General features: G+C 46.1%; 1 protein-coding gene across 2 annotated transcripts in view; it reads left to right on the top strand.

Moving 5' to 3' along the window:
* The first annotated feature begins 858 nt into the window (after positions 1-858).
* The window catches only part of pcdh12 (protocadherin 12), a 25,706-nt gene continuing 2,016 nt past the window's right edge, over positions 859-24,548 (top strand). Inside the window, exons 1-6 of one of the 2 annotated variants that reach the window (XM_083915721.1) lie at positions 859-888; positions 1,162-4,076; positions 7,143-7,231; positions 12,838-12,989; positions 22,170-22,334; positions 23,937-24,548. The exon at positions 23,937-24,548 is cut by the window's right edge and continues 2,016 nt beyond it. In XM_083915721.1, the coding sequence (XP_083771847.1) occupies positions 1,209-4,076; positions 7,143-7,231; positions 12,838-12,989; positions 22,170-22,334; positions 23,937-24,196 (3,534 nt within the window). In that variant the 5' untranslated portion in view covers positions 859-888; positions 1,162-1,208 and the 3' untranslated portion in view covers positions 24,197-24,548. Of the gene's footprint in view, positions 889-1,161; positions 4,077-7,139; positions 7,232-12,837; positions 12,990-22,169; positions 22,335-23,936 lie in introns of both variants that reach the window. The other variant, XM_083915720.1, reaches the window with a different exon arrangement.

The raw sequence follows: 24,548 nt of genomic DNA, 5'->3' as shown, positions 1-24,548 counted from the left end.
TTATTTTTCTGTGCATGGCTTCTCCATCATTCTTCTGAACAGAATCAGGGGATTTATTACGATCCCCTCGATGCAAACGACTCTTTTCACTCACAGACACGCTTTTAACTGCAGAGGGAACGACTCAACCGAGCTCCCGCCGTGATGCGCTGGAAGCGTTTTGACCTCTGCAGCGTGTGGTTGGAGATGCACGCTCTGACTCTTCATAATTATATTTGGTGACAAAGCTGGAATGCGAGTTTTGTCACATCGGATTTTAGAGCATCCCCTTGAATCTCCAAGGATTGTTCTTTCCTGCGTACACAAACCGTATCGTCTTGTTCGTTCCCAAGGACGTACAAGAAAAAACAAGCGCGAGTTCAAAGGAGAGAAATCTGTCATTGTGTTGGACGTCCATGACTCCATCAGACTTTGGATTTAAATTCAACTTAGTGTTTAAAGTCTGCTTTCTGATGACACTGTCATTCTTACTTTCATCGCCCAAAAGCCCAGATCGTACGTAACTGTGATGGAGTATGGGGAAAATAAATACATGTCCCACTGGGAGTTAACTAAACGCACATTTTCCAAATGATTTAAGGGCCCAGGCTACAGGTTGTGATGAGTGGATGCAGACTGAGAGGGGGAGAAAAGCTTTAAGTTACGCAGCAGCGGTGTCACGTTTCTTTAAAAAAGCACTCCAGAGCTGTGGCGAGCTTCCTCAGGGCTGGAGGGCTTTTCTTTGTGTCGGGTCTGGACGCATTTGCATAGGACCCTCCCTCCTGACTTTGGATTGGCCGAGGCTCCGCCGGCATGTGGAAACACACATCCAAACTTTCCTCAGTTGGAGCAAAACTTTCCTGAGTTGAGGAGGATGAAGTGAGAGACGGGACGCCAGCAGCTGTATGAGTGAGTAAGAGCAGCAGGCGGAGAGAGGCCGATAGTGTAGGAGCAGAGACGGGATGATATCTTAATTATACGTTGCTATAATTGCCTCCTGACCAGACTGGAGTTTATGTTTTCTTAGGTATGAAAGCAACAATTTCCTTCACTGATTTGATTTAAACATCATTTCACATGTTTGTTACAGATAAACAGGTTATTTTTCTCTTTATTTAAAACAGGTTTGAAACCATAAAAGTTTCCTTTATTGTGTTTATTTTGTGTTTTTTTATTTTTTAGAAATGTCCGTTTAGCCGCAAAAGACGAGATTATTACTTCACGTCATTATGCTGCTGGCTCTGCTGCTGGTTCTGACTCTTTGCTCCGACGCTCACTCCTCCGAGCCGTCATCCATAACTATCCAGTACCGGGTTTGGGAGGAGCAGGCGACGGGAACCCGGGTCGGCCGCCTGGTCGACGACCTCCGGCAGAGGGACGAAGGCGGCTCCCTGGAGGATTTCCAGGTGGTGGAGCACGGAAAAGCCCTTCCCTTCTCCGTCAGCACTCGAGATGGGGTCGTCTCCACCCAGGGCCGGCTGGACAGGGAGGACCTGTGCCGTGGGTCGGACCTGTGTGAGCTGGCCTTCAGCGTCCTCTACAGGAAAAGCGGCGCTGTGAACTGCCTGCGGGTTCGTGTGGAGGTGATGGACCTGAACGACCACAGTCCCAGCTTCCCCAGCACGCTGCAGGAAGTGGAGATCTCAGAGACAGCTGGCCTCAGGATGCGAATCCCTTTGGACCGGGCCGTGGATCCTGACGCGGGACCTAATGGCCTCCAAACCTACTCGCTGTCCGTCAACCAACACTTTGCTCTGGATGTGACAGTCGCACCAGGTGGGACAAAACAGGCGGAGCTGGTGGTGATCAAAGAACTGGACAGGGAGGTTCAGGACACATTTGACCTCACCCTAGTGGCATGGGATAAAGGGAACCCCCCCAGGTCTGGGAGCACATTAGTACGTGTTAATATTCAGGACTCAAATGATAACAGCCCCACGTTTGAGGATAGCACTCCCACTGTGGAGCTGTCTGAGGATACAGCCCGTGGGACAACCATCATCAATCTCAAGGCCACTGATCCAGACCAGGGTGCCAATGGGGAGGTGGAGTATTCGCTCAGTAAGCACACACGTCCCGAGGTTCATAGACTTTTCTTTGTGGATCCACAAACTGGAGCCGTGAGTATCAAAGCACCTCTGGACTATGAGGCCCAATCCTCTTATGAAGTGACCATACAGGCCCGTGATCGTGGGCCGAATGCGATCCCCACACACTGCAAACTGCACGTCAAGCTTAGAGACGTAAACGATAATGCACCGAGGATACACATGACCTGGACTCCACCCAACTCACCTGTGGCCACTGTGCTGGAAGGAGCACAGGAGGACACTTTCCTCGCTCTGGTGATGGTCTCTGATGCAGATTCGGGAGAAAATGGCAAAGTGAGTGCGCAAATTCAGCAAGGATCTGGCCCTTTTCGCCTTAAACGGATCCACGGCGACAACTACATGATTGTAACCAATGGCAACCTTGATCGAGAAAAGGTAATGCAATACAACCTAACGCTCATCGCCCAGGATAAAGGAGATCCTCCACTGTCTTGCGTTAAAAACCTGCTTGTTCATGTTCTGGATGAGAACGACAACGCCCCGGTGTTCTCGACCTCAGTCTACAAGGCCTCCTTCAAGGAGAACAACATGGCAGGCTATCACGCACTTAAAGTCGAAGCCCACGATGTTGACCTGGAGTTCAGCGGAAGAGTGTCCTACTCCATACGCAACCCCAACGGAGTGGAAGCTGACACGCAGTCTTTCTCCATCCACCCAACCAGCGGCGTCATAAGCGTCGAGCATCCTCTAGACTTCGAGGAGTCCCGCACTTACTCTTTCATGGTGGAAGCCGTTGACCAGGGTCATCCACCTCTCACCAGCACCGCCTCCGTGGAAATCGACCTCCAGGATGTGAACGACAACTACCCAGTCATCAAGGAGCCGAAGCCTAGAAACGGCGTGGCTTCTCTAAGTGTACCTGTCAACACAGACAAGGGGGAGATTGTGACAGAGCTGGGGAATGACATCGAGGAGGTGTCAACAACTTTGCCGATCCATCACGCAGTCAGAGAGGGACTTGTTGGATTTCTTGCATCCACCATAAAGGCTGAAGATCCAGACTCTGGGTTGAACGGACAACTCAGCTACCTCATCACTGATGGAAACCCTTACGGACTGTTCTGGTTGGATCAGACCACGGGCCAGCTGTTTGTTAACACCACCAACGCTACTGAGCTTATTGGGAAAACCTTTAAGGTGAACATAGCTGTGTCTGACATGGGCAGCCCCAGCCTGGCCACCAAGGCGACTCTAGAGGTGACTTTCATCAATCTCAAGGACCATCTGAAGAACTCTTCCCCCGGTAACCGCGGACAGCTCAGCTTCACCATGATGATGGCGATCTGCCTGGGTGCCACCTGCCTGCTGCTTCTGTTGGCCATCGCTTTGGTGACAACGTTCTGCCGCCCAGAGAAACGGGACAGCCATGCTTACAACTGCAGACAGGCTGAGTCAACCTACACCCGGCACCCGCGGCGCCCTCAGAAGAACATCAGGAAGTCTGACATCCAGCTAATTCCTGTCATCCGAGGGCGAAAGGAGGACGCTCCTGAGGATGACAGCGAGGCCCAGCCCCTGGATCCGCCTCCAATTATGTCGGACGATCAACAAAGTGAGAGGCAGTACACCTTAACGCCATCGGTCATGAACACAAGCTTCCACTCCCAAGGCTACCCAGAAGTGGATGCCACTCAACCCGCCACCCACCACAGCAGAACGCTTCGGAAACCTGGAAGCATCGAACTTGATGGCACTTTGCCTCTGACGCCCGCCACGTCGTACCGGACTCTCCGGAAAGCCAGGAACCCTTCATCATCCTCTTCGGTATCGCATTCCAGCACCTTGAAGCGCCAGACTCGCGCTGAAGGGGAGGAGGCAGAACCGCTGAGTTCATCGTCCCAGGCGACTCTCAGGAGGCCGAGGACCTCGGAGGGACGAGGGGGGCCCGACGCAGAACACCGGCAGATGCTTCGAAACCTGGTTCGACTGTCCATGGCTGCGTTTGGAGACTCCATCGAGCTTTCCTCGGCTTCCCCAGAAGTGCAGGTGAGTTGCGTTATCTTGTATCTAATGTGGATGTCATTGAGTTGATACGTAAGTAAGTGAAAACCTCGTGATTACAAGTCATGAAGTTGTTTTCAAGCCAAGAAAATAACACCATTAATGCAAATACGTCCATTTACATTTGCATTAACCCGCTTGATGATTTCTTAACACCTTCTTATTTACATTCTCCACCATAGTTACAACATTAAGGCTAATGTGCGCTCTTTAAAGGCCATTTACTACCATCTAAAACATGTGATCACATTTATTTCAACATGTGCTTACAGTTAATGTTGGAGTAATTAAATCTCACCCTGCAGGCTTTGAGATTAATCTGAAGTGAAGTCCATTACACACACACACACACCTACACACACACACACACACCTACGCTACCTAGCACACAGAGACGCTTCCAGTACCCTTTCCCAGCAGCCTCTCTGCGTCTTCAGCCTCCTGCACGATGACTTACTCAGACAGCCTGAAGGCTGGAGCCTAGTGTTGGGGGGTATAACAAGCAGATGGATGACTGTGAAGCCAAGAAGCAGTGAGTTTATTCAGGTGTTCATGTGTCACCGACAGTAATCCCCTCCTGAGAAGCTCTGACAGGCCTTTTTACTGAATATCAAATATCAGACTCATATTGAAACCAGGAGGAGGAGGAGAGGAGGAGGAGGGGGAGCTCCTCCCATGCTCCGTAGGATGGGGGGTCTGAGGCCGGCTAAAGTAAGCTGTGATGTGTTTGTAGTGTAAACTAACACCGCTCCGACACGCTGCTCTGTCACTTACAAATGACCCAAAAACCACTTTTACTGAGCTGCTGCTGGAGGAAAGAAAAACAGCTCGGGCTCAAAACAGCAGCTCAGAGCGCACGGAGACGGTCGGCACACAGATTTAACCTTTGGAGCGCGACTGCAAACACAAAGGTTTCCGCAGCACTTAAGGATCGTTTTAATCTATTTGAGGGTAAATTTGCGGAGGGGTGGGTTTCATTAGAGAGTAAGGGCGCCCTCCCACTGTGCCTCCGTCCCGTGCCCCGTGCTTTAGGGTCCTTGTCCCCCACTCCAGGCCCGTTTGTACTCACACTACCTGGGCCTCGGAGAATGCTTCTTGCTGCCTATACGTCATCACGCCGTAACACGTCACACGCATTGATGACGTCATGGCGATGCGTGGCTTTGTTTCCAGATCTTTCCGTAGACCTCTGAGTTTTTGTGCGTCTTGTCGACTGTTTTTGAATCTTTTCATCGACCAAATCTGCAGTAAACACTCCACCTCCGCATCACACCAACGTGAACCTTTCACCGCCATTGTTTTAAATGTCCGCGCATGGTCCCTCCTTCTTTTTTCTACGTCCCAACAGGCGCACAGGAAATGACCTCAGAACCGCTGTAGGCCTCGTGCTCGTACACGTGCGCACGCTCGTGCTCGTACACGTGCAAACGTGCTTTACTAAAGCCCACCTCTCCCAAACGGGCCGTTGTCAGACTGTACGTTTTGTGCAACAGCCTGTTTATGTAACTTTGGTTATTTGATGCAGATATGAAGCTTTTGCTCGTGACGTGTTTTCTTTTGTGATGGTTTTACAGTTTTAAGTGGTTTCTGGCAACGTTTGGCTGTTTTTTACTGAACGGGGTGGGTTTCATGATGGGATTGGGCTGGAAACTGCTAATCTGGCGTGGTGGTCAGCACTGTCGCCTCACAACAAGAGGGTTCCTGGTTTGAATCCCAGCTGGGGCCCTTCTGTGTGGAGTTTGCATGTTGTCCCTGTGTCTGCGTGGGTTTTCTCCGGGTTCTCCGGTTTCCTCCCACAGTCCAAAGACGTGCAGGTGTTCGGTTCATTGATGACTCTAAATCACCCGTAGGTGTGATCGCGCAATGGTAACAAAAGTCAGAAAGGATTTGTGCGGAGTTGATCCAAAAGGTAACGAGTTCTTCCTCCGCCCGTGCTCCGTCCGTTTCTCTAAAATCCCGCCATTGGTTTTATTCTTCTCCTGCTGACAAACAGACACGCGAACCGAAATCATAACCTCTACGGAGACGATGGTAAAGTGGTTTTGAACACAGGGCGCTTAACTGAAACAAAGATGGCGTCACTGCTGGGTTCTGATTTTAAGAGGACATTTAAAACTTTACATTCAGACGCGAACAAACAATCAGAGTCGTGGTGACTTCAGCTCTGGACGTCACGTCGGCGTCAGCGGTTAGAAATGCCACGCTGTTCCAAACATGGAGGGCAAAAGTCGCCGCCAACGCCCAGCAGACGGAGAACAAAGAGCTCGGGCCAGGTCCGGCATCCTCACGTGAATCCCGCTACAGAGAGGAAGAGGCCTTTTGCTTTTTTACCCAGCATCCTCCTCTCCTCTCCTCTACCCTCCCAGTCGACCCAGTTGGCACTCCGCGGGCTTCAGACGGCTCTCTCCTCCCTCGAGGTTGCAAAGGAAGAGGCCTGCTAGACGCCCGAGAGGAGGGGGATTTATTGTTTACCTCCACCTTCAACACACACACACACACACACACACACACACACACACATCTTCCTCCTCCACTCGTCCATATTTCAGAGTCCATCCTAGAAGGAAACCAGCAAGAGAAGAATAGGCTTTTACGTAGAGGCCATTTCCTGCAGCGTGCACGTGCAAAAACACGCAAATGTCAGGGCTAAAGCTAAGTCATATATTATATTATATATTTACTTTCCCCAGTGTGTGTGTTTCCTCCCTGGTGTGCAGTGTGTATCCGCTGTATAACAGAGCTGTCAGCAGAAAGCAGTGAGCAGTGAGACGGACGCAGACGCCCGGTTCTCACACTGTAAAACAAAAAAGAAAAGAAAATGTTTGTTCGCTTTCTACCTGAGCGTCGCTCAAATCATGCGCGATCACTGTTCAACGCGCTGAACCAACAGAAAATACACCAAACTCCCCCTTTAGTTGATGCCTCTTTGTGTGTGAAGGCCTTATTCTGACCATTTCCTCCTCCGTCCTCCTCTTCTCCTCCTCTCCTCCTCTTCTCCTCCTCCTCCTCTTCTCCTCCTCCTCCTCCTCCTCCTCTTCCTCTCTGCAGCAGATCTCCCAGCTCCTCTCCCTCCTCCGGCAGGGTCAGCTGCAGCCGCGGCCCAACTTCAGAGGGAACAAGTACTCTCATCGCAACGGCAGGTCAGTCCCACTCCTCTTCCTCCTCTTCCTCCTCTTCCTCCTCCATCCTCCATATATTTCTCCGTCCTCCTCCGTCTTCCTCTGAAGTGCCGACACAACCGCACCACAACAAAGCCAAACCACAAAAAAACTCCTTCTGTGGTAATAAAACATGAAACATCTGATGTAAAGCCTTCAGATTTTTCTTTGTTTCATGTGTTTTTGTGGTGTTTTCATGAGTTTTTGTGGTGTTTTCATGTGTTTTTGTGGTGTTTTCATGTGTTTTTGTGGTGTTTTCATGTGTTTTTGTGGTGTTTTCATGTGTGTTTGTGGTGTTTTCACGTGTTTTCATCTGTTTTTGTGGTGTTTTCATGTGTTTTTGTGGTGTTTTCACCTGGTTTTGTGGTGTTTTCATCTGTTTTTGTGGTGTTTTCATCTGGTTTTGTGGTGTTTTCATCTGTTTTTGTGGTGTTTTCATCTGGTTTTGTGGTGTTTTCATGTGTTTTTGTGGTGTTTTCATCTGTTTTTGTGGTGTTTTAATCTGTTTTTGTGTTTTTTTTCATGTGTTTTTGTGGTGTTTTCATGTGTTTTTGTGTTTTTTTTCATGTGTTTTTGTGGTGTTTTCATGTGTTTGTGTGGTGTTTTCATGTGTTTTTGTGGTGTTTTCATGTGTTTTTGTGGTGTTTTCATGTGTTTTTGTGGTGTTTTCATCTGGTTTTGTGGTGTTTTCATGTGTTTTTTGTAGTGTTTTCCTGTGTTTTTGTGGTGTTTTCATGTGTTTGTGTGGTGTTTTCATGTGTTTTTGTGGTGTTTTCATGTGTTTTTGTGTTTTTTTATCAGTTTTAAGTCGTTTTGTCGTGTTTGTGGTGTTTTTATCTGTTTTTGTGGTGTTTTCATCTGTTTTGTGATGTTCATCTGTTTTGTGGTGTTTTTATCTGTTTTTGTGGTGTTTTCATGTGTGTTTGTTGTGTTTTCACGTGTTTTCATCTGTTTTTGTGGTGTTTTCATCTGTTTTTTGTGGTGTTTCATGTGTTTTTGTGGTGTTTTCACCTGGTTTTGTGGTGTTTTCATCTGGTTTTGTGGTGTTTTCATGTGTTTTTGTGGTGTTTTAATCTGTTTTTGTGTTTTTTTTCATGTGTTTTTGTGGTGTTTTCATGTGTTTGTGTGGTGTTTTCATGTGTTTGTGTGGTGTTTTCATGTGTTTTTGTGGTGTTTTCATGTGTTTTTGTGGTGTTTTCAAGTGTTTTTGTGGTGTTTTCATGTGTTTTTGTGGTGTTTTCATGTGTTTTTGTGGTGTTTTCATGTGTTTTTGTGGTGTTTTCACCTGGTTTTGTGGTGTTTTCATGTGTTTTTGTGGTGTTTTCACGTGTTTTTGTGGTGTTTTCACCTGGTTTTGTGGTGTTTTCATCTGTTTTGTGGTGTTTTTACCTGGTTTTGTGGTGTTTTCATCTGTTTTGTGGTGTTTTTATCTGCTTTTGTGGTGTTTTCATCTGTTTTGTGGTGTTTTCATCTGTTTTGTGGTGTTTTCATGTGTTTTTGTGGTGTTTTCATGTGTTTTTGTGGTGTTTTCACATGTTTTTGTGGTGTTTTCATGTGTTTTTGTGGTGTTTTCATCTGTTTTTGTGGTGTTTTCATCTGTTTAGTGGTGTTTTCATCTGTTTTTGTGGTGTTCTAACCCTCTCGAACAACCACAAAATGACCACAAGGAAGTGCAACATGACAATGAAAGTAGCCTTTGAGTTCGGGCGTCTAGCTCAGGGTGGGGGGGCCTCTTCCGCGTCTGTGCCCAGGGGGCCCCTTTGTCTCATAATCCGCCCATGAAGGCCCACCCAAGGAGGAGGGTCGGAGTGGTGGTTGGTTCCCAAAGCACGGGACTATTTCCAGAAGCACTGAGACGAACCGCAAACGTTTTTCTAAACCTGACTGAGTCGTTTTGATGCCTAAACTTCAACCGTCAGCGGTAGATTTCAGTACTAAGTCACTTGAATGATGTGAGTGTGTTTCCTGAGCGTTGCTGTGAGGCGTCGTAGAGTCTGACGGCAGCAGGTAGGAACTGTTTCCTGTGCCGTTCTTAAAGGCAGCGAGGTTGAAGGAGTCTGCGGCTGAAGCTGCTCTGAAGCTCGTCCAGGGTTTCATGGAGGGGATGGGGGACGTTGTCCGTGATCACCGGCAGTTTATCCAGCATCCTGTGCTCCACCACCTCCTCCAGGGGGACGACAACAGACCCTGCCTACTTTATGAGTTTCAGATCTGATGCCACACACGTCAGATGTCAGACGTTGGGGCACTAACCCACTCTCCTCCTGCTGACCTCGAACAAACTCCACTTCAAATACAGACTGAAGCGACTCTCCTCCTCTTTTCCGTCTTTCTTCATCAGCGGCGGTTTTGTCTCGGAGCCAGCTGGCTGCAGGTTGCACACTGTGATCGCTGCTGTGCTCTCTGATCAAACAGGCCCCTGATAGCACCACAGACGCATTAAAGGGGGAATGCCACCCATTTAAAAAGGACTCAGATGTTTTTCACTGAACCAGGATCGAACCGTGTGTCATCATTTAAAGGGACAGTTCGGATTGTTTGAAGCGTGGTTGTATGCACCGAATCCACTTAAAGCTGCATTCTCTCTAATGTCAAGCAGGAGGAGACTCCACTTAAAGCTGCATTCTCTCTAATGTCCAGCAGGGGGAGACTCCACTTAAAGCTGCATTCTCTCTAATGTCCAGCAGGAGGAGACTCCACTTAAAGCTGCATTCTCTCTAATGTCCAGCAGGAGGAGACTCCACTTAAAGCTGCATTCTCTCTAATGTCCAGCAGGAGGAGACTCCACTTAAAGCTGCATTCTCTCTAATGTCCAGCAGGAGGAGACTCCACTTAAAGCTGCATTCTCTCTAATGTCCAGCAGGAGGAGACTCCACTTAAAGCTGCATTCTCTCTAATGTCCAGCAGGAGGAGACTCCACTTAAAGCTGCATTCTCTCTAATGCCCAGCAGGGGGAGACTCCACTTAAAGCTGCATTCTCTCTAATGTCCAGCAGGGGGAGACTCCACTTAAAGCTGCATTCTCTCTAATGTCCAGCAGGGGGAGACTCCACTTAAAGCTGCATTCTCTCTAATGTCCAGCAGGAGGAGACTCCACTTAAAGCTGCATTCTCTCTAATGTCCAGCAGGAGGAGACTCCACTTAAAGCTGCATTCTCTCTAATGTCTGGCCGCAGTTATGCGCGGAGCGGTTGCACTCACACTGGTCAAACGCACTAGGCTTGACCCGAAAAACCTGTTTTGGCGCGGTGCGGAAGGACAGTGTGAGTGCGCCCTAAGCGTCACCTGCACTATCTTTGGAGAAGGGACCTCTTTCACTGCAAATGAACCTGAACTGTCCCTTTAAAGAGGCGGCGTTTTGTTGATGTGGTGAAAAACAGAAGTCGGAGCTGATGAATGTCTTCCTCAGTGCTCCTGACCCACTGACCAGCTGTGACTGAAATAACAGCAACACACAAACAGGACACAAAGTCAAAAACTCAATGTCACAGGAAGAGTGTCTCATAACCCCCAAAGTGTGTGTGTGTGTGTGTGTGTGTTCAGGCAGGTTGTAGCAGCTCTATCTGAGTGATTCAGAGTCTCTTGACAGGAAGCAGCTACCTCAGCGTCACCGTGGCGATGAGATTAGATCTGACATCACCTTGATACACACAGAGCACTGTTTTAATGCACACACACACACACACACACACACACACACACACACACACACACACACACACACCACTGGAGGAAAACAAATTAAATTGTATAGAAAGGACATTTTCCGCGTTGACATTTAAAAGCGTGTGCGTGACGTTACCCGCCCGTCTCTGAGGACTGATATCAATCATTTTCACGCCGTTTGAACAGGTTTGATAAATTGTCCAACGCTATTTTTGGACAGGAAGTAAAACTTTTTAGTCTTTTCTCTTTATAAATAAAACTTTTTTATTGAGAAAAGTTCGCAGAACCACGTCTCCAACTAAAAAACCAGTGGAATAAACAACTAACAGTCAGATAAGGTTTGAATCTTCACTACGGGAATAAAGCTTCACACTCAGAGGCGTGTGTGTGTGTGTGTGTGTGTGTGTGTGTGTGTGTGTGTGTGTCTGTGTGCGTGTGTGTGTGTGTGTGTGTGTGTGTGTTTGTCTGTGCATCACCTTTATCGGACGGGCACTTCCTGTCTGAGCCTGCAGCTTCACACTGTGATACTGCAGGTTTAGAGGCGTGTGTGTGTGTGTGTGTGTGTGTGTGTGTGTGTGTGTGTTTATCAATGGATTTGTCACCTGAGACCTCCGGCACCTATCCCCGTCTTATCTCACCACCTCACACTCTTTAGATTTGCACAGGAGTCTTGTTTGGTCCCTTATCAGGATTTAAATTCTTTGTTTCTCCGCAAAGAAAAAATAAAACATGATTCAGGAACTTTTCTATTGTTTAAAACCGGTGTTTTCATCTGTTTTTGTGGTGTTTTCATGTGTTTTCATGTGTTTTTGTGGTGTTTTCATGTGTTTTTGCGGTGTTTTCATGTGTTTTTGTGGTGTTTTCATGTGTTTTTGTGGTGTTTTCATGTGTTTTTGTGGTGTTTTCATGTGTTTTTGTGGTGTTTTCATGTGTTTGTGTGGTGTTTTCATCTGTTTGTGTGGTGTTTTTATCTGTTTGTGTGGTGTTTTCATGTGTTTTTGCGGTGTTTTCATGTGTTTTTGTGGTGTTTTCATGTGTTTGTGTGGTGTTTTCATCTGTTTGTGTGGTGTTTTTATCTGTTTGTGTGGTGTTTTCATGTGTTTTTCTGGTGTTTTCATCTGTTTTTCTGGTGTTTTCATCTGTTTGTGTGGTGTTTTTATCTGTTTGTGTGGTGTTTTCATCTGTTTGTGTGGTGTTTTCATCTGTTGTAAGTCGTTTTGTGGTGTTTTCATCCGTTTGTGTGGTGTTTTCATCTGTTTTTGTGGTGTTTTCATGTGGTTTTGTGGTGTTTTCATGTGGTTTTGTGGTGTTTTCATCTGGTTTTGTGGTGTTTTCATCTGGTTTTGTGGTGTTTTCATGTTGTTTTGTGGTGTTTTCATGTTGTTTTGTGGTGTTTTCATGTGTTTTTGTGGTGTTTTCATGTGTTTTTATGGTGTTTTCATGTGTTTTTGTGGTGTTTTCATGTGTTTTTGTGGTGTTTTCATCTGTTTGTGTGGTGTTTTCATCTGTTGTAAGTCGTTTTGTGGTGTTTTCATCCATTTGTGTGGTGTTTTCATCTGTTTTTGTGGTGTTTTCATGTGGTTTTGTGGTGTTTTCATGTGGTTTTGTGGTGTTTTCATCTGTTTTGTGGTGTTTTCATCTGATTTGTGGTGTTTTCATCTGTATTTGTGGTGTTTTCATGTGTTTTTGTGGTGTTTTCATCTGTTTTTATGGTGTTTTCATGTGTTTTTGTGGTGTTTTCATCTGTTTTTGTGGTGTTTTCATCTGGTTTTGTGGTGTTTTCATGTGGTTTTGTGGTGTTTTCATCTGGTTTTGTGGTGTTTTCATGTGGTTTTGTGGTGTTTTCATCTGGTTTTGTGGTGTTTTCATCTGTTTGTGTGGTGTTTTCATGTGTGTGTGCGTGTGTGTGTGTGTGTGTGTGCAGATATGGAGGCCAGGACTGTGCTGACTGGCAGAGCACCAAAGACAGCGGACACGGTGAGAGCGAGGCTGGAGACGTGGACTGGGAACCAGGAAGAGACTCGCCCATAGACCCTCAGCTGGAGGAGGGACTCAACAACCTGCTCAACAACCCTGGTACAGACACACACACACACACACACACACACACTACAGCAGATGTCTTTGCGCTGCTGCGTTGAAATGGTCCATCAAACCGTGGTCTTTTACTGATTCTGTTGCCATGACAACAGAAAATAAATGTACCATCAGCATCACTGCACCAAGCTGGACACCGTCTCATCTCATCTCAACTTCAGCCTCTTATCCGGGGTCGGGTCTCGGGGGCAGCAGCTTTAGCAGGGGACCCCAAACTTCCCTTTCCCGGGCCACATTAACCAGCTCTAACTGGGGGATCCTGAGGCGTTCCCAGGCCAGTGTGGAGATCTAATCTCTCCACCTGGTCCTGGGTCTTCCCCGAGGCTTCCTCCCAGCTGGACGTGCCTGGAACACCTCCCTAGGGAGGCGCCCAGGGTTCATCCTTACTAGATGCCTGAGCTGGACTAGAAGCTGGACACCGTGCATCGTATAAATCAAGGCTGCCCAACCCGGCTCCTAGAGGGCCACTGTCCTGCATGTTGGGCAGCCCTGGTATAAATAATTCAAATCACAATTTTATTTACACGTTACATATATAATAATACACTGTTTTGTAATTCTCAGTTTTGTTTTGATATATATAGTCAATTAAAGATTTCCACAGTTGCAACTTATCCAAAGCGTTTACGTCCACCCCACTGTGCAATGTGACGCTGGAGTGATATATCATTTTTGGACGTTTCGGTGCACTGAAGGGGTTGTTTTGTACCGCCACGTGACGTCTTTTCGGACTTTTATGTCCAATGATGACGCTCGTTGGACCTGTGTTAGGACTATTCATAGTCCAAATGTCCGCGCATGGTCCCTCCTTCTTTTTTCTATGTCCCAACAGGTGCACATAAAATGACGTCAGAACCGCCGTAGGCCCCGTGCTCCTACACGTGCGCACGCCGTGCCTAGGCTCGGTACGGTTGCACTCACACTGGTCAAACGAACTAGACTTGAGCTGTGAAACGTGCTTGGGCACGGTACGGATGGACAGTGTGAGTGCGCCCTTAGGGAAATACTAATTTAAGCTTCTCCCTTTACAGCGTCTGAAAACGTGGCGAGCTGTTGACATTATCGCGTGACTCTGATGTTTGTGTTCACCGTCCTTCTGTTCGTACTCTGTAAAGTGAACCGGTGTCACAGAGTTAAGCTCTGCGACCTCCTGGTGAAGCTCTTTGATTCATCGGGACAAAAGAAACTGAACTCTGACCCCTGCAGAACAGACCGCTCACTTACAATGGACACACACTGACACACGTAGAAAACAGGAAGGACGCAGGAAATAACACAGTGGCGGTACACATCCACCCACATACCGAGACTCATAATGATAAACATGTCTCTTTGTCTTCAGATGGGATGTTTTCATGCTTGAAAATTCCCCAAAACTCTGATGAAAAACGTTCATTTAGAGTCAATTCAGGTTTAGTTAGCTAACATTAGCTTAGTTTATAAAACACCAACAGAGAGACTTAACATCGTCAGTCCAGCAGAAAGTATAAGCTAGTGTCATTAGCATCTTAATGTTATTAGCTTGATAATCACATTAGCCATATTCATCATTGCATTATTAGCATTTTTTGTAACTTCAGCGCTATAAACATGTTAGCATTATTAGCATTTCAATGAAAATAGCAGCAGCGTGTCAATGTAGCATGATGGTATTATTAGCCTATTAGTGTTTTAAGCACGTTAGCATTATTAGCATTTCAATGAAAATAGCAGCAGCGTGTCAATGTAGCATGATGGTATTATTAGCCTATTAGGGTTTTAAGCATGGATGTTAGCTTATTAGTATTAGCATAGCATGAAAGTGTTATTGGCATGTTATGGTTGTTGGCGTGATAGTTTTGTTAGCATGTTAGTGCTGTTAGCTTGTGGTTGCCGTCATTTTTCGGGAATGTGAGGTTTTGCTGATCCAACGGTGTTACAAGATTTAGTCACAAGTTATTTTTAATATGTTTGATTGGTTAAAACATTATACAAGCCACACAAATACGTAACAAAATATGGAGATACGAGGTTTCCGCCAGACAGCAACATTGTTATGGTTGTTATAATAAGAAGTTTGTTAGCATAGGGGCTATTAGCATGTTGGTAATATCATAGTATTATCAGCATGTTAGTGTTTTTAATATTGTTATTAGCTTATCAATGTAGCATGATGGAATTATTAGCCTACTAGTGTTATAAGCATGGTTGTTAGTATATTAATATTAGCGTAGCATGTTAGTGGTATGATAGAGTTATTAGCATGTCACTGTTATTAGAAGTGTTACTGACATGTTAAGGTTGTTGGCAGGAAAAAGTTGTTCGCATTCTTGCTATAGCTTTTGATAGGATCGAAATGTTAGCATATGGTTAATAAAATAGAATAGAATCAATAAAATATAATTTAAAAGAAAAAAACAATAAGAAAAACAAGATAGCCAATAATCACGGGTCACAAGATCTTAAAAGAGTAGGAAGAAGCACTGTTAGCTTTTCTAGTCATACTCCTATTCCATACTAATAAAAATCTTCAACACATTAATTACATAAACCAATCTCCAACCCTTTAATCAACCTAAGATTAAACCACTTTATTTATCCTTTATACCTGATTGCATAATGTGTAAAAGTTGTGGATATTAGCATATTAGTGATAGCATTGAGCTATTAGCATGATAGTATTTTTTAAAATATCCTTTACTGGGCTAAGTGCTAATGTTAGCATGCTGGCGGGTGTATTAGCATGCTAGTGGTATTAGCATGTTATTAGAGTGTTATTGGGCTACTGCAAGGATGATAATATCATTGGTATGTCATTGGTATTAGCATGAAAGTTTTGTGATTATATTAGGATTAAGGTATTAATTTTCCTATTGTTTGCATGGTTTATTAGTATGCTAGTGGTATTAGCATGTTATAGTTATTAGAGTGTTATTAGAATGTGATTAGGCTACTGTTAGGATGATAATATTAATGGTATTTTCATTAGCATGAAAGTTTTGTGATTTTATTAAGATTAAGGTATTCATTTTCCTATTGTTAGCATGGTTTATTAGTATGCTAGTGGCATTAGCATGTTAAGGTTATTAGAGTGTTATTAGGCTACTGTAAGGATGATAATATCAATGGCATTTCATTGGCATTAGCATTAAAGTTTTGTGATCACATCAGGATTAAGGTATTCGTTTTCCTGTCGTTAGCATGTTTATTAGCATGTGAGGGGAGGCTAAGACACGCTGAAAGTGGTCATAAATAACGACTTTATGAAGTTTCAGCTGCCAAACTTAGCTTGGAATTCCATTATGAGGCCAGGACGCGGTTTGTGTACAGTAGGTGTGAGTGTGTTAAACAGTTTCTTCCTGGTATTGTTGCGGTCAGAGCGCCGGGTAGGCGAGCGGAGGGGGTTTACCGCCTGATGCTGATAGAGCGAGCTGCACTTTATGACAGGAGAGAGAGAAACAAAGAGTGAGTGGGAGTTGTTTCTGTGTTTTGTGCGCCGCTTGACTCACCTCGACCCTGCAGGCTGTACTATCAGTGTAACTCACACCGGGGTACTATGACAGCTCAGTGTGTGTTGGAGCTTTGATGAAGCCGTCGGTGCAACACATTCCTCTCTCCCTCTCATATTTGTGACCTGTAGCCGCTTCTTCTTCGAGACAAGTCGTGATGAATCATACAAACACAAACCCGTCCCTTTGTTCAGGGCTGAGGATGATGTTACGGGTGCTGAGAGCCGAGTGTGTGACTCTGGTTTCCTTCAGCTGCAGCGACTGCAGGTTGTGTTTCTCAGGTGCACTATTGTTAAGTTCATGATGTTGATGTGTGACATATTTTCCTGTTTTTCATCTACAACTGAGGGTTATTTAAAGTGTTTTGCGTGTGAATTAAAAAGGAAAAAATTACTTATAAAATGGTCAAATTTAGGGCGCACTCACACTGTCGTTCCGTACCGTGCTCAAACAGGTTTCACAGCTAAAGTCTAGTTCGTTTGACCAGTGTGAGTGCAACTGTACCGCGCCTAGGTTGCCGTCCAAGGTTTGTTTGAGAGAGGTGGGCTTTTGTAAAGCACGTTTGAACGTGTACGAGCGCGAGCGTGCGCACGTGTACGAGCACGAGGCCTACGGCGGCTCTGAGGTCATTTCATGTTCCCTGTTGGGACATAGAAAAAAGAAGGAGGGACCATGCGCGGACATTTCAAACAATGGCGGTGAAAGGTTCACGTTGGTGTGATGCGGAGGTGGAGTGTTTACTGCAGATTTGGTCGATGAAAAGATTCAAAAACAGTCGAAAATACGGAGAAATTAACATCAACCAAGATCACAGCTTTCCCTTATGTTAGAATGTAGCATGACGGTATTATTAGCCTAATAGTGTTTAAAGCGTAGATGTTAGCTTATTAGTATTAGCGTAGCATGGTAGAGATACCACGATAGTGTTATTGGCATGTTGAGGTTGTTGGCGTGGTAGTTTTGTTAGCATGTTAGTGCTGCTAGCTTGTCGTTGCTGTCATTTACCGGGAATGTGAGGTTTTGGTGATCCAAGATTTAGTCACATGTACTTATTAATACGTTTCGTTGGTTAAAACACTATAAAAGCCACACAAAGATGTAAAAAGTGACCAACAGCACATAGTTTTTCATAGCGATGCCTTTATTTGCGGCGCCACAGCTCAGGAATATCAACCTTGTTCCAACGATAAGTAACCTCGCTTTACCGCTGCGTAATATTCTGCGCTAAAAATGATGCACCCAGTGTGTGAAGGCCTTAAATAGGAGTACATTGAGTGAGTTAATGTGAATATATACTGTACATGTTGATGAGTTCCTCAGATCTTGATCTTAGACGCAACCTTAGCTCCGCATACTTACTGAAGCTGCACATCCTCACACTGACGTCAGGTTTCACTGTGAATTTATGCGATTCAAAAGATTACATTTGATTAAAAGGAGGTGATATTCATATGCTAACACAGGCACAGAGGTCGGTTTTAAACAGCAGACTTTGCTGAAACTCGATACGTTCAGTGATTTAAAGAGCTTTTCGTGTTTGGAGGATCTGTGGTGAAATACGGCCAAAACAAAGGAGGGAAGACGGGGAAGGGGATCAACTCTGGGGGCGGTCTGTGCCACACTGGGTATATATGTGTGTGTGTGTGTGTGAGTTAATTATCTGCATCTGGTCGTGGTTAGATGAAGGAGACCGCAGCTCTTCAGCAGCCTGATCAGTCTCAGCCGAGAGACTTTTCCTCCACTTGGTTAATCCGGAGAGAAACGTGATCTCTTTCACCTCGTTATCAGTCACTGGAGAACTTTCATTTAATATTTTTATTAAACGTTTTTATTCTTAATTCATAGAGATTATTCAGATCCAGAATTCATGACAGAAAACCCTCTTCGACGCGGCTCAACATCCAACATGTGCTCCTCAAAACAGACTAAAGAAGACTACATCTTCAGCCACATCTGGGGTCGGGTCGTGGGGGCAGCAGCTCCAGCAGGGGACCCCAAACTTCCCTTTCCCGGGCCACATTAACCAGCTCTAACTGGGGGATCCTGAGGCGTTCCCAGGCCAGTGTGGAGATCTAATCTCTCCACCTGGTCCCGGGTCTTCCCCGAGGCCTCCTCCCAGCTGGACGTGCCTGGAACACCTCCCTAGGGAGGCGCCCAGGGTTCATCCTTACCAGATGATCCTGAACCACCTCAACTGGCTCCTTTCAACGCAAAGGAACAGCGGCTCTACTCCGAGTTCCTCACGGATGCTGAACTTCTCCCCCTCTCTCTAAGGGAGACTCCAGCCCCCCTCCTGAGGAAACACATTTCAGACGCTTGGACCCGCGACCTGGACCTGGTTCTTTGGGTCCTGACCCAGCTTTCATGACCACAGGTGAGGGTAGGAACCAGGACTGAGCGGTAGATCCAGAGCTTTGCCTTCCTCAGCTCTCTGTTCGTCACAACGGTGTGGTAGAGCGACTGCAGCTCCGCCCCCGCTGCTCCGACTCTCCGGCCAAACTCACGCTCCATCGTCCCCTCACTCGTGAACAAGATCCAGAGGTCCTTGAACTCCTTCACTTGGGGTCAGGACTCAGACTAAAATACCCAATAAAAATCATTTACACAGGATAAAAAATACAATATATGTGTTCAAAGCGGCATAGCATTTATGCTGGTGTGTGTGTGGACCATTGCCTTTTATTTCAGTTGTTTATGGCAGTGGGAATGAGGTGTTTTTATGGGCTATAGTTATAGTTGGGGCTTTATAGCATAGTAACCAGAGAGAGTTATGCAGGGAGGGAGTGGGATCGTTTGCATTGTGATTGGCTGCTTTGCTGTGAAGTACTGATAATGAACTTTCAGCACAGGCTCTATTACAGGCATGCACAGGTACATACATACATATTATTATTATTCATATACAGCCCTGCTAACTATTTAAAAAGACGTTACGGTTGCAGGTGAATCTAACTTTAGAGACGCGTCGCTTCATGTGCAGCCACCTCAGAAACACCTCGGCACCGAGTGCGTACGGTAAAACAGCGAGATGTGCGTGATGCTTTGATGACTGGAGGGATGGACACAAGTCACAACGACACACGACACGCCACGCTTACATGTAAGCACTGAACCCATCAGAGCTGTGGTTACATAAGGGCCTTTATCTGTTGTCACACATGAAACGAGGTTATTTCTGTTTAAAATCGGCCTCAAACAAACAAATACATTAATTTCTGAATGACAGAATCAACAACGACCCAGCAGGTCAGACCGTCTCCATGTGAACACACGGAGCTTGTTAAATACTAGAAATCATTCAAATCAAGTGTCCATGTTGATGATGTGTCCGTTAAAAGCTGAATACGCCATCGTGAGTCTCAAGATCGTAGTTTGAACCCGAATCACAGCATAAAAACAAAGATTAGAGGAGTTTGACTGACAGTTACTGTTAGCCGTTAACGTTAGCCGTTCCAGCTAAGTGCAGATGAAAGTGATGTTAGCATCAAGGAGCAGCGTAGCCATGTGGGCGTGCGTTTGAATGGCGTTCCTCTCCTTTCTCTCAGTCCATGGAGTGAATGCTCGGCCTATAGTGACTCTGGTTGTTGCCCGTCTCCGCTCACTCAGCTGCTGGGACAAAGAACGCCCCCTTCACTGAGGCTCCCAAGCAGCTGCAGGATTGGCTAACTCCATTTCACCCAGTGCCAGCCCACAGTAGTGTTTTAAGCATGGATGTTAGCTTATTAGTATTAGCGTAGCATGGTAGTGATACCATGATAGTGTTATTGGCGGCTGTGGCTTAGTGGTAGAGTGGGTAGAGTCCATCCGAGAGACTGGCGGTTCGATCCCCACCTCCCCCGGTCCACATGTCGAAGTGTCCTTGGGCAAGACCCTGACACCGAATTGCTCCTCGTGCTGCACATGGGTGTGTGAATGTGGTGTGAATGGTTAGATTAGATGGTCTGCAGATGTCCACTGCCATCAGTGTGAATGTCTGTGTGAACGGGTGAATGTGACAAACACTGTGAAAGCGCCTTGAGTAGTCAGAAGACTAGAAACGCGCTTTATAAGTACAAGTCCATTTACCATGTTAGTGCTGTTAGCTTGTCGTTGCCGTCATTTTCCAGGAATGTGAGGTTTTGCAGTAGCTGCATCCAACAACAGACAACCCTGGCAACCAGCAACGCCCAACGCTATTGGCTGCTACCATTGAAACACAACGGGACAGGAAGTCATTGTCAAACCCGTCAAAAGAAATTAGCTTTTGATAAAGATTCTACATATTCAACCTTTAAGATTATATTGATGTCGTTTCCATGGAAGACGAGTTGTGACGCCGTCCTCTCTCATCTCACCGTCTTTACGTAATCTCCCACATGCATGAACTGTCTCTCTCTCTCTCTCTCTCTCATTGTTTGTGGATTAAATGAGATCAGATGAAGCTCAAATAGCTCCGGAGGGGAAATCACGCAGACACAAACCAGGAAGAACGAGACGTAAACAGGATGTGACGAGGATCGGATCAGAAAACCCGAGTCGTGCTGAAATAAGATGTGAAAGCAAACTGTTTGTAAATGAAACGAGACGTATAATCATCTGTGAGTTTGTTTGTGACTCGGAGACTCAGACACCCGGCGTTTACGCCTCCGACACTGACTGGAATGTCAGAGCGGGGGCAGCGTGCGGGCCAAGAGGGGTGTTTGTGGCGGCGCGGACGTGATGTTAAGCCCTGCGTTTGGAGCCCGCGGGACGCCGCGGACGGCAGGAAGAGCCTGTTGACAGCAGCCAGATAAAACCACTGTGTCGTTTCCTCCTTCTCTTCCTGCCCCGTCGTCATCCAGAGATTTCTTTTAACCCTTTAACCCTGGAAAGATCACAGGATGGTCTCACAGGACTTCTAATTTTAGGAGTTTTGGGTTTTGCAAAGAACAGAACGAAGCAAAAATCTCGGCTAAAAAACATCTAATGTGGATCTCACGCACAAAGGGCGCACGCACACTGTCCATCTGTACCGTGCCCAAGGTCAAGTCTAGTTCCTTTGACCAGTGTGAGTGCAACCGTACCGCGCCTAGGTTGCCGTCCACGGCCCGTTTGGGAGAGGTGGGCTTTAGTAAAGCACATTTGCACGTGTACGAGCACGAGCGTGCGCACGTGTACGAGCACGAGGCCTACGGCGGCTCTGAGGTCATTTCCTGTGCGCCTGTTGGGACATAGAAAAAAGAAGGAGGGACCATGCGCGGACATTTCAAACAATGGCGGTGAAAGGTTCACGTTGGTGTGATGCGGAGGTGGAGTGTTTACTGCAGATTTGGTCGATGAAAAGATTCAAAAACAGTCGACAAGACGCACAAAAACTCAGAGGTCTACGGAAAGATCTGGAAACAAAGCCACGCATCGCCATGACGTCATCAATGCGTGTGACGTGTTACGGCGTGATGACGTATAGGCAGCAAGAAGCATTCTCCGAGGCCCAGGTAGTGTGAGTACAAACGGGCCTGGAGGGGGGGGACAAGGACCCTAAAGCACGGGGCACGGTGGTACAGTGGGAGTGCGCCCTAAAAGGACACACACATCGTCCTCAACAAACACTCACTAGATCACAAATACGCATTTATCCGCCTTTCCTTACGTTAGTGGGATAAAATACAGCAGCTGTTTAAATAAACTAGAGGCCTTTTTTCTGTCTCTGCAGATGACGTCTTCTCGGAGGTCAACGACCCGGCGTGGATGGCCCGGCTCTCTCTCCCGCTCACCGGAGATTACCATGACAATGTGTTTGTCCCCAACGGGCCTCCGTCCCCTGACAGTGAGAGCCTTCCCCGGGACACCCTGGACTCCTCGTCCTTCTCCACCTTCGGTAAAAAACAAACAACATGCAGAACTTAATTTCCCCGCCTTCGCCACCGTTAAGCCTTCAGATATACAGAACCAAAGCGATCATTTATGTTTAACTTGTTATTTCACTGTAAATAATACAGAATCATTCACCTCCTCTACTCTATTCATCAGGTTTCATTCATTCATGTATTCATCCGTGCACACCGCTGCTGCTGCTCTCTGTGACTGTTTACCACTAATTAAAAATGCACCTTTCTCTCTTTATCTTGCACCTGAAAATCCACAAAGTTTGAAACAATGGTGGCTGATCATGTGACCCACTAATGAAAGTGTAGTATTCACATCTGTGTGTCTGTGGAGACGTTCCCGGGTCAGATGTAAACACGCCGCCATCTTAGTGACGCTGCTGACAGCTGTTGGTCTGTCGGCGCCAATCGTCCTTTACAGTTACGCTGCATTCACTTGACGCAAGACACATCACACCACAGCACGCAGAGCAGACGCACAAATACAGAAGTCATGCAACACAATAACAACAAGAGCACAATAAGACAGCACGCAGTGTGTCTGTGTCTGTCTTTGTGTCTTTTTGTGGTTGTTTTGTGTCTTTTTGTGGTGGTTTTGTGTCTTTTTTTGTCTTTTTGTGGTTGTTTTGTGTCTTTTTGTGCTGGTTTTGTGTCTTTCTGTCTTTTTTGTCTTTTTGTGGTTGTTTTGTGTCTTTTTGTGGTTGTTTTGTGTCTTTTTGTGGTTGTTTTGTGTCTTTTTGTGGTGGTTTTGTGTCTTTTTTTGTCTTTTTGTGGTGGTTTTGTGTCTTTTTGTGGTGGTTTTGTGTCTTTTTGTGGTGGTTTTGTGTCTTTTTGTGTCTAATTTTGTCTTTTGTGTCTATTTGTGGTGGTTTTGTGTCTTTTGCTGTCTTTTTGTGGTCTTTGTGTGTCTGTGTGTGTCTGTGTGTGTCACCACAGCACGCAAAGCAGATGCACAAATACAGAATGCATACAACACAATAACAACAAGAGCACAATAAGACAGCACGCAGTGTGTCTGTGTCTGTCTTTGTGTCTTTTTGTGGTTGTTTTGTGTCTTTTTGTGGTGGTTTTGTGTCTTTTTTTGTCTTTTTGTGGTTGTTTTGTGTCTTTTTGTGCTGGTTTTGTGTCTTTCTGTCTTTTTTGTCTTTTTGTGGTTGTTTTGTGTCTTTTTGTGGTTGTTTTGTGTCTTTTTGTGGTGGTTTTGTGTCTTTTTGTGGTGGTTTTGTGTCTTTTTGTGTCTAATTTTGTCTTTTGTGTCTATTTGTGGTGGTTTTGTGTCTTTTGCTGTCTTTTTGTGGTCTTTTTGTGTCTGTGTGTGACTGTGTGTGTCACCACAGCACGCAAAGCAGACGCACAAATACAGAATGCATGCAACACGATAAAAACAAGAGCACAATAAGACAGCACGCAGTAGAAAGAGAAGACATCCCAGTTCTTTATGAGAAATTTGTTCGTATCATTAAAAAAAACAACACTAAATGCATCCAAATGGTTCAATGTTTCTAGAAAAATATTCATATTTGTAGATTTATTTGGGATGTCACTTAACCAGTTAGATTTACTGTTGCAACTAATGGAGTCTCTTCCTCCTTCAGGTAAAACTCCAGAGAAGGACGCTCCACTGGGCGGGGCGCTCCTGTCTGAGGTCAGCACGCTGTTTGAGATGCTGATGACGCAGAAGGCCGACGCCCACCCCGGCCCGCGCCCCGACGTCCTGTACCGACTCTCCGCCGCGTACCGTCGCTCGCTGGGCCTGGACGGCGCCGCCAACACCGCCGCGGGCAACGCACCGAGGAACTCTGGGAACGCCGAGAAGAGGTCGGGCCTGGCTCCGCCCCCTGGACTTTACCAATAAGTCCATTAAACACTGGAAAAGACTGAGCTCGCAGGTTTCTGTGTTTGGAGAGTGTGTTGGGACTTTAGAGGCGTAACACGGTGAAATACTTTGATTTAAATGATGTAAATAATCCCACGATGATCCGAGGATCCCTTTATCAACACGTCCGCGGCGATGACGCAAAAACGACATGAAACGGGCGCAAAACCACCGCAAAAAGATGCAGTCAGAGTGAATACGAAGCTCATATTCTGTGTGTAAATTTCATTTTGACCTGAGGAGAAGAGGTGGATGTTTTAAGCTTTGGGTCGTTGTTCCGCAGACGGACGGACTCGGGCCGACGCATGAATGCAGAGGTGTTGGAAATGAC

The sequence above is a fragment of the Echiichthys vipera genome (genome assembly GCF_963691815.1).
Source record: "Echiichthys vipera genome assembly, chromosome: 6".
In the NCBI taxonomy this organism is placed as follows: domain Eukaryota; kingdom Metazoa; phylum Chordata; class Actinopteri; order Perciformes; family Trachinidae; genus Echiichthys; species Echiichthys vipera.
The sequence above is the reverse complement of the archived record's forward strand: the minus strand, read 5'-3'. Positions and strand labels throughout refer to the sequence as shown.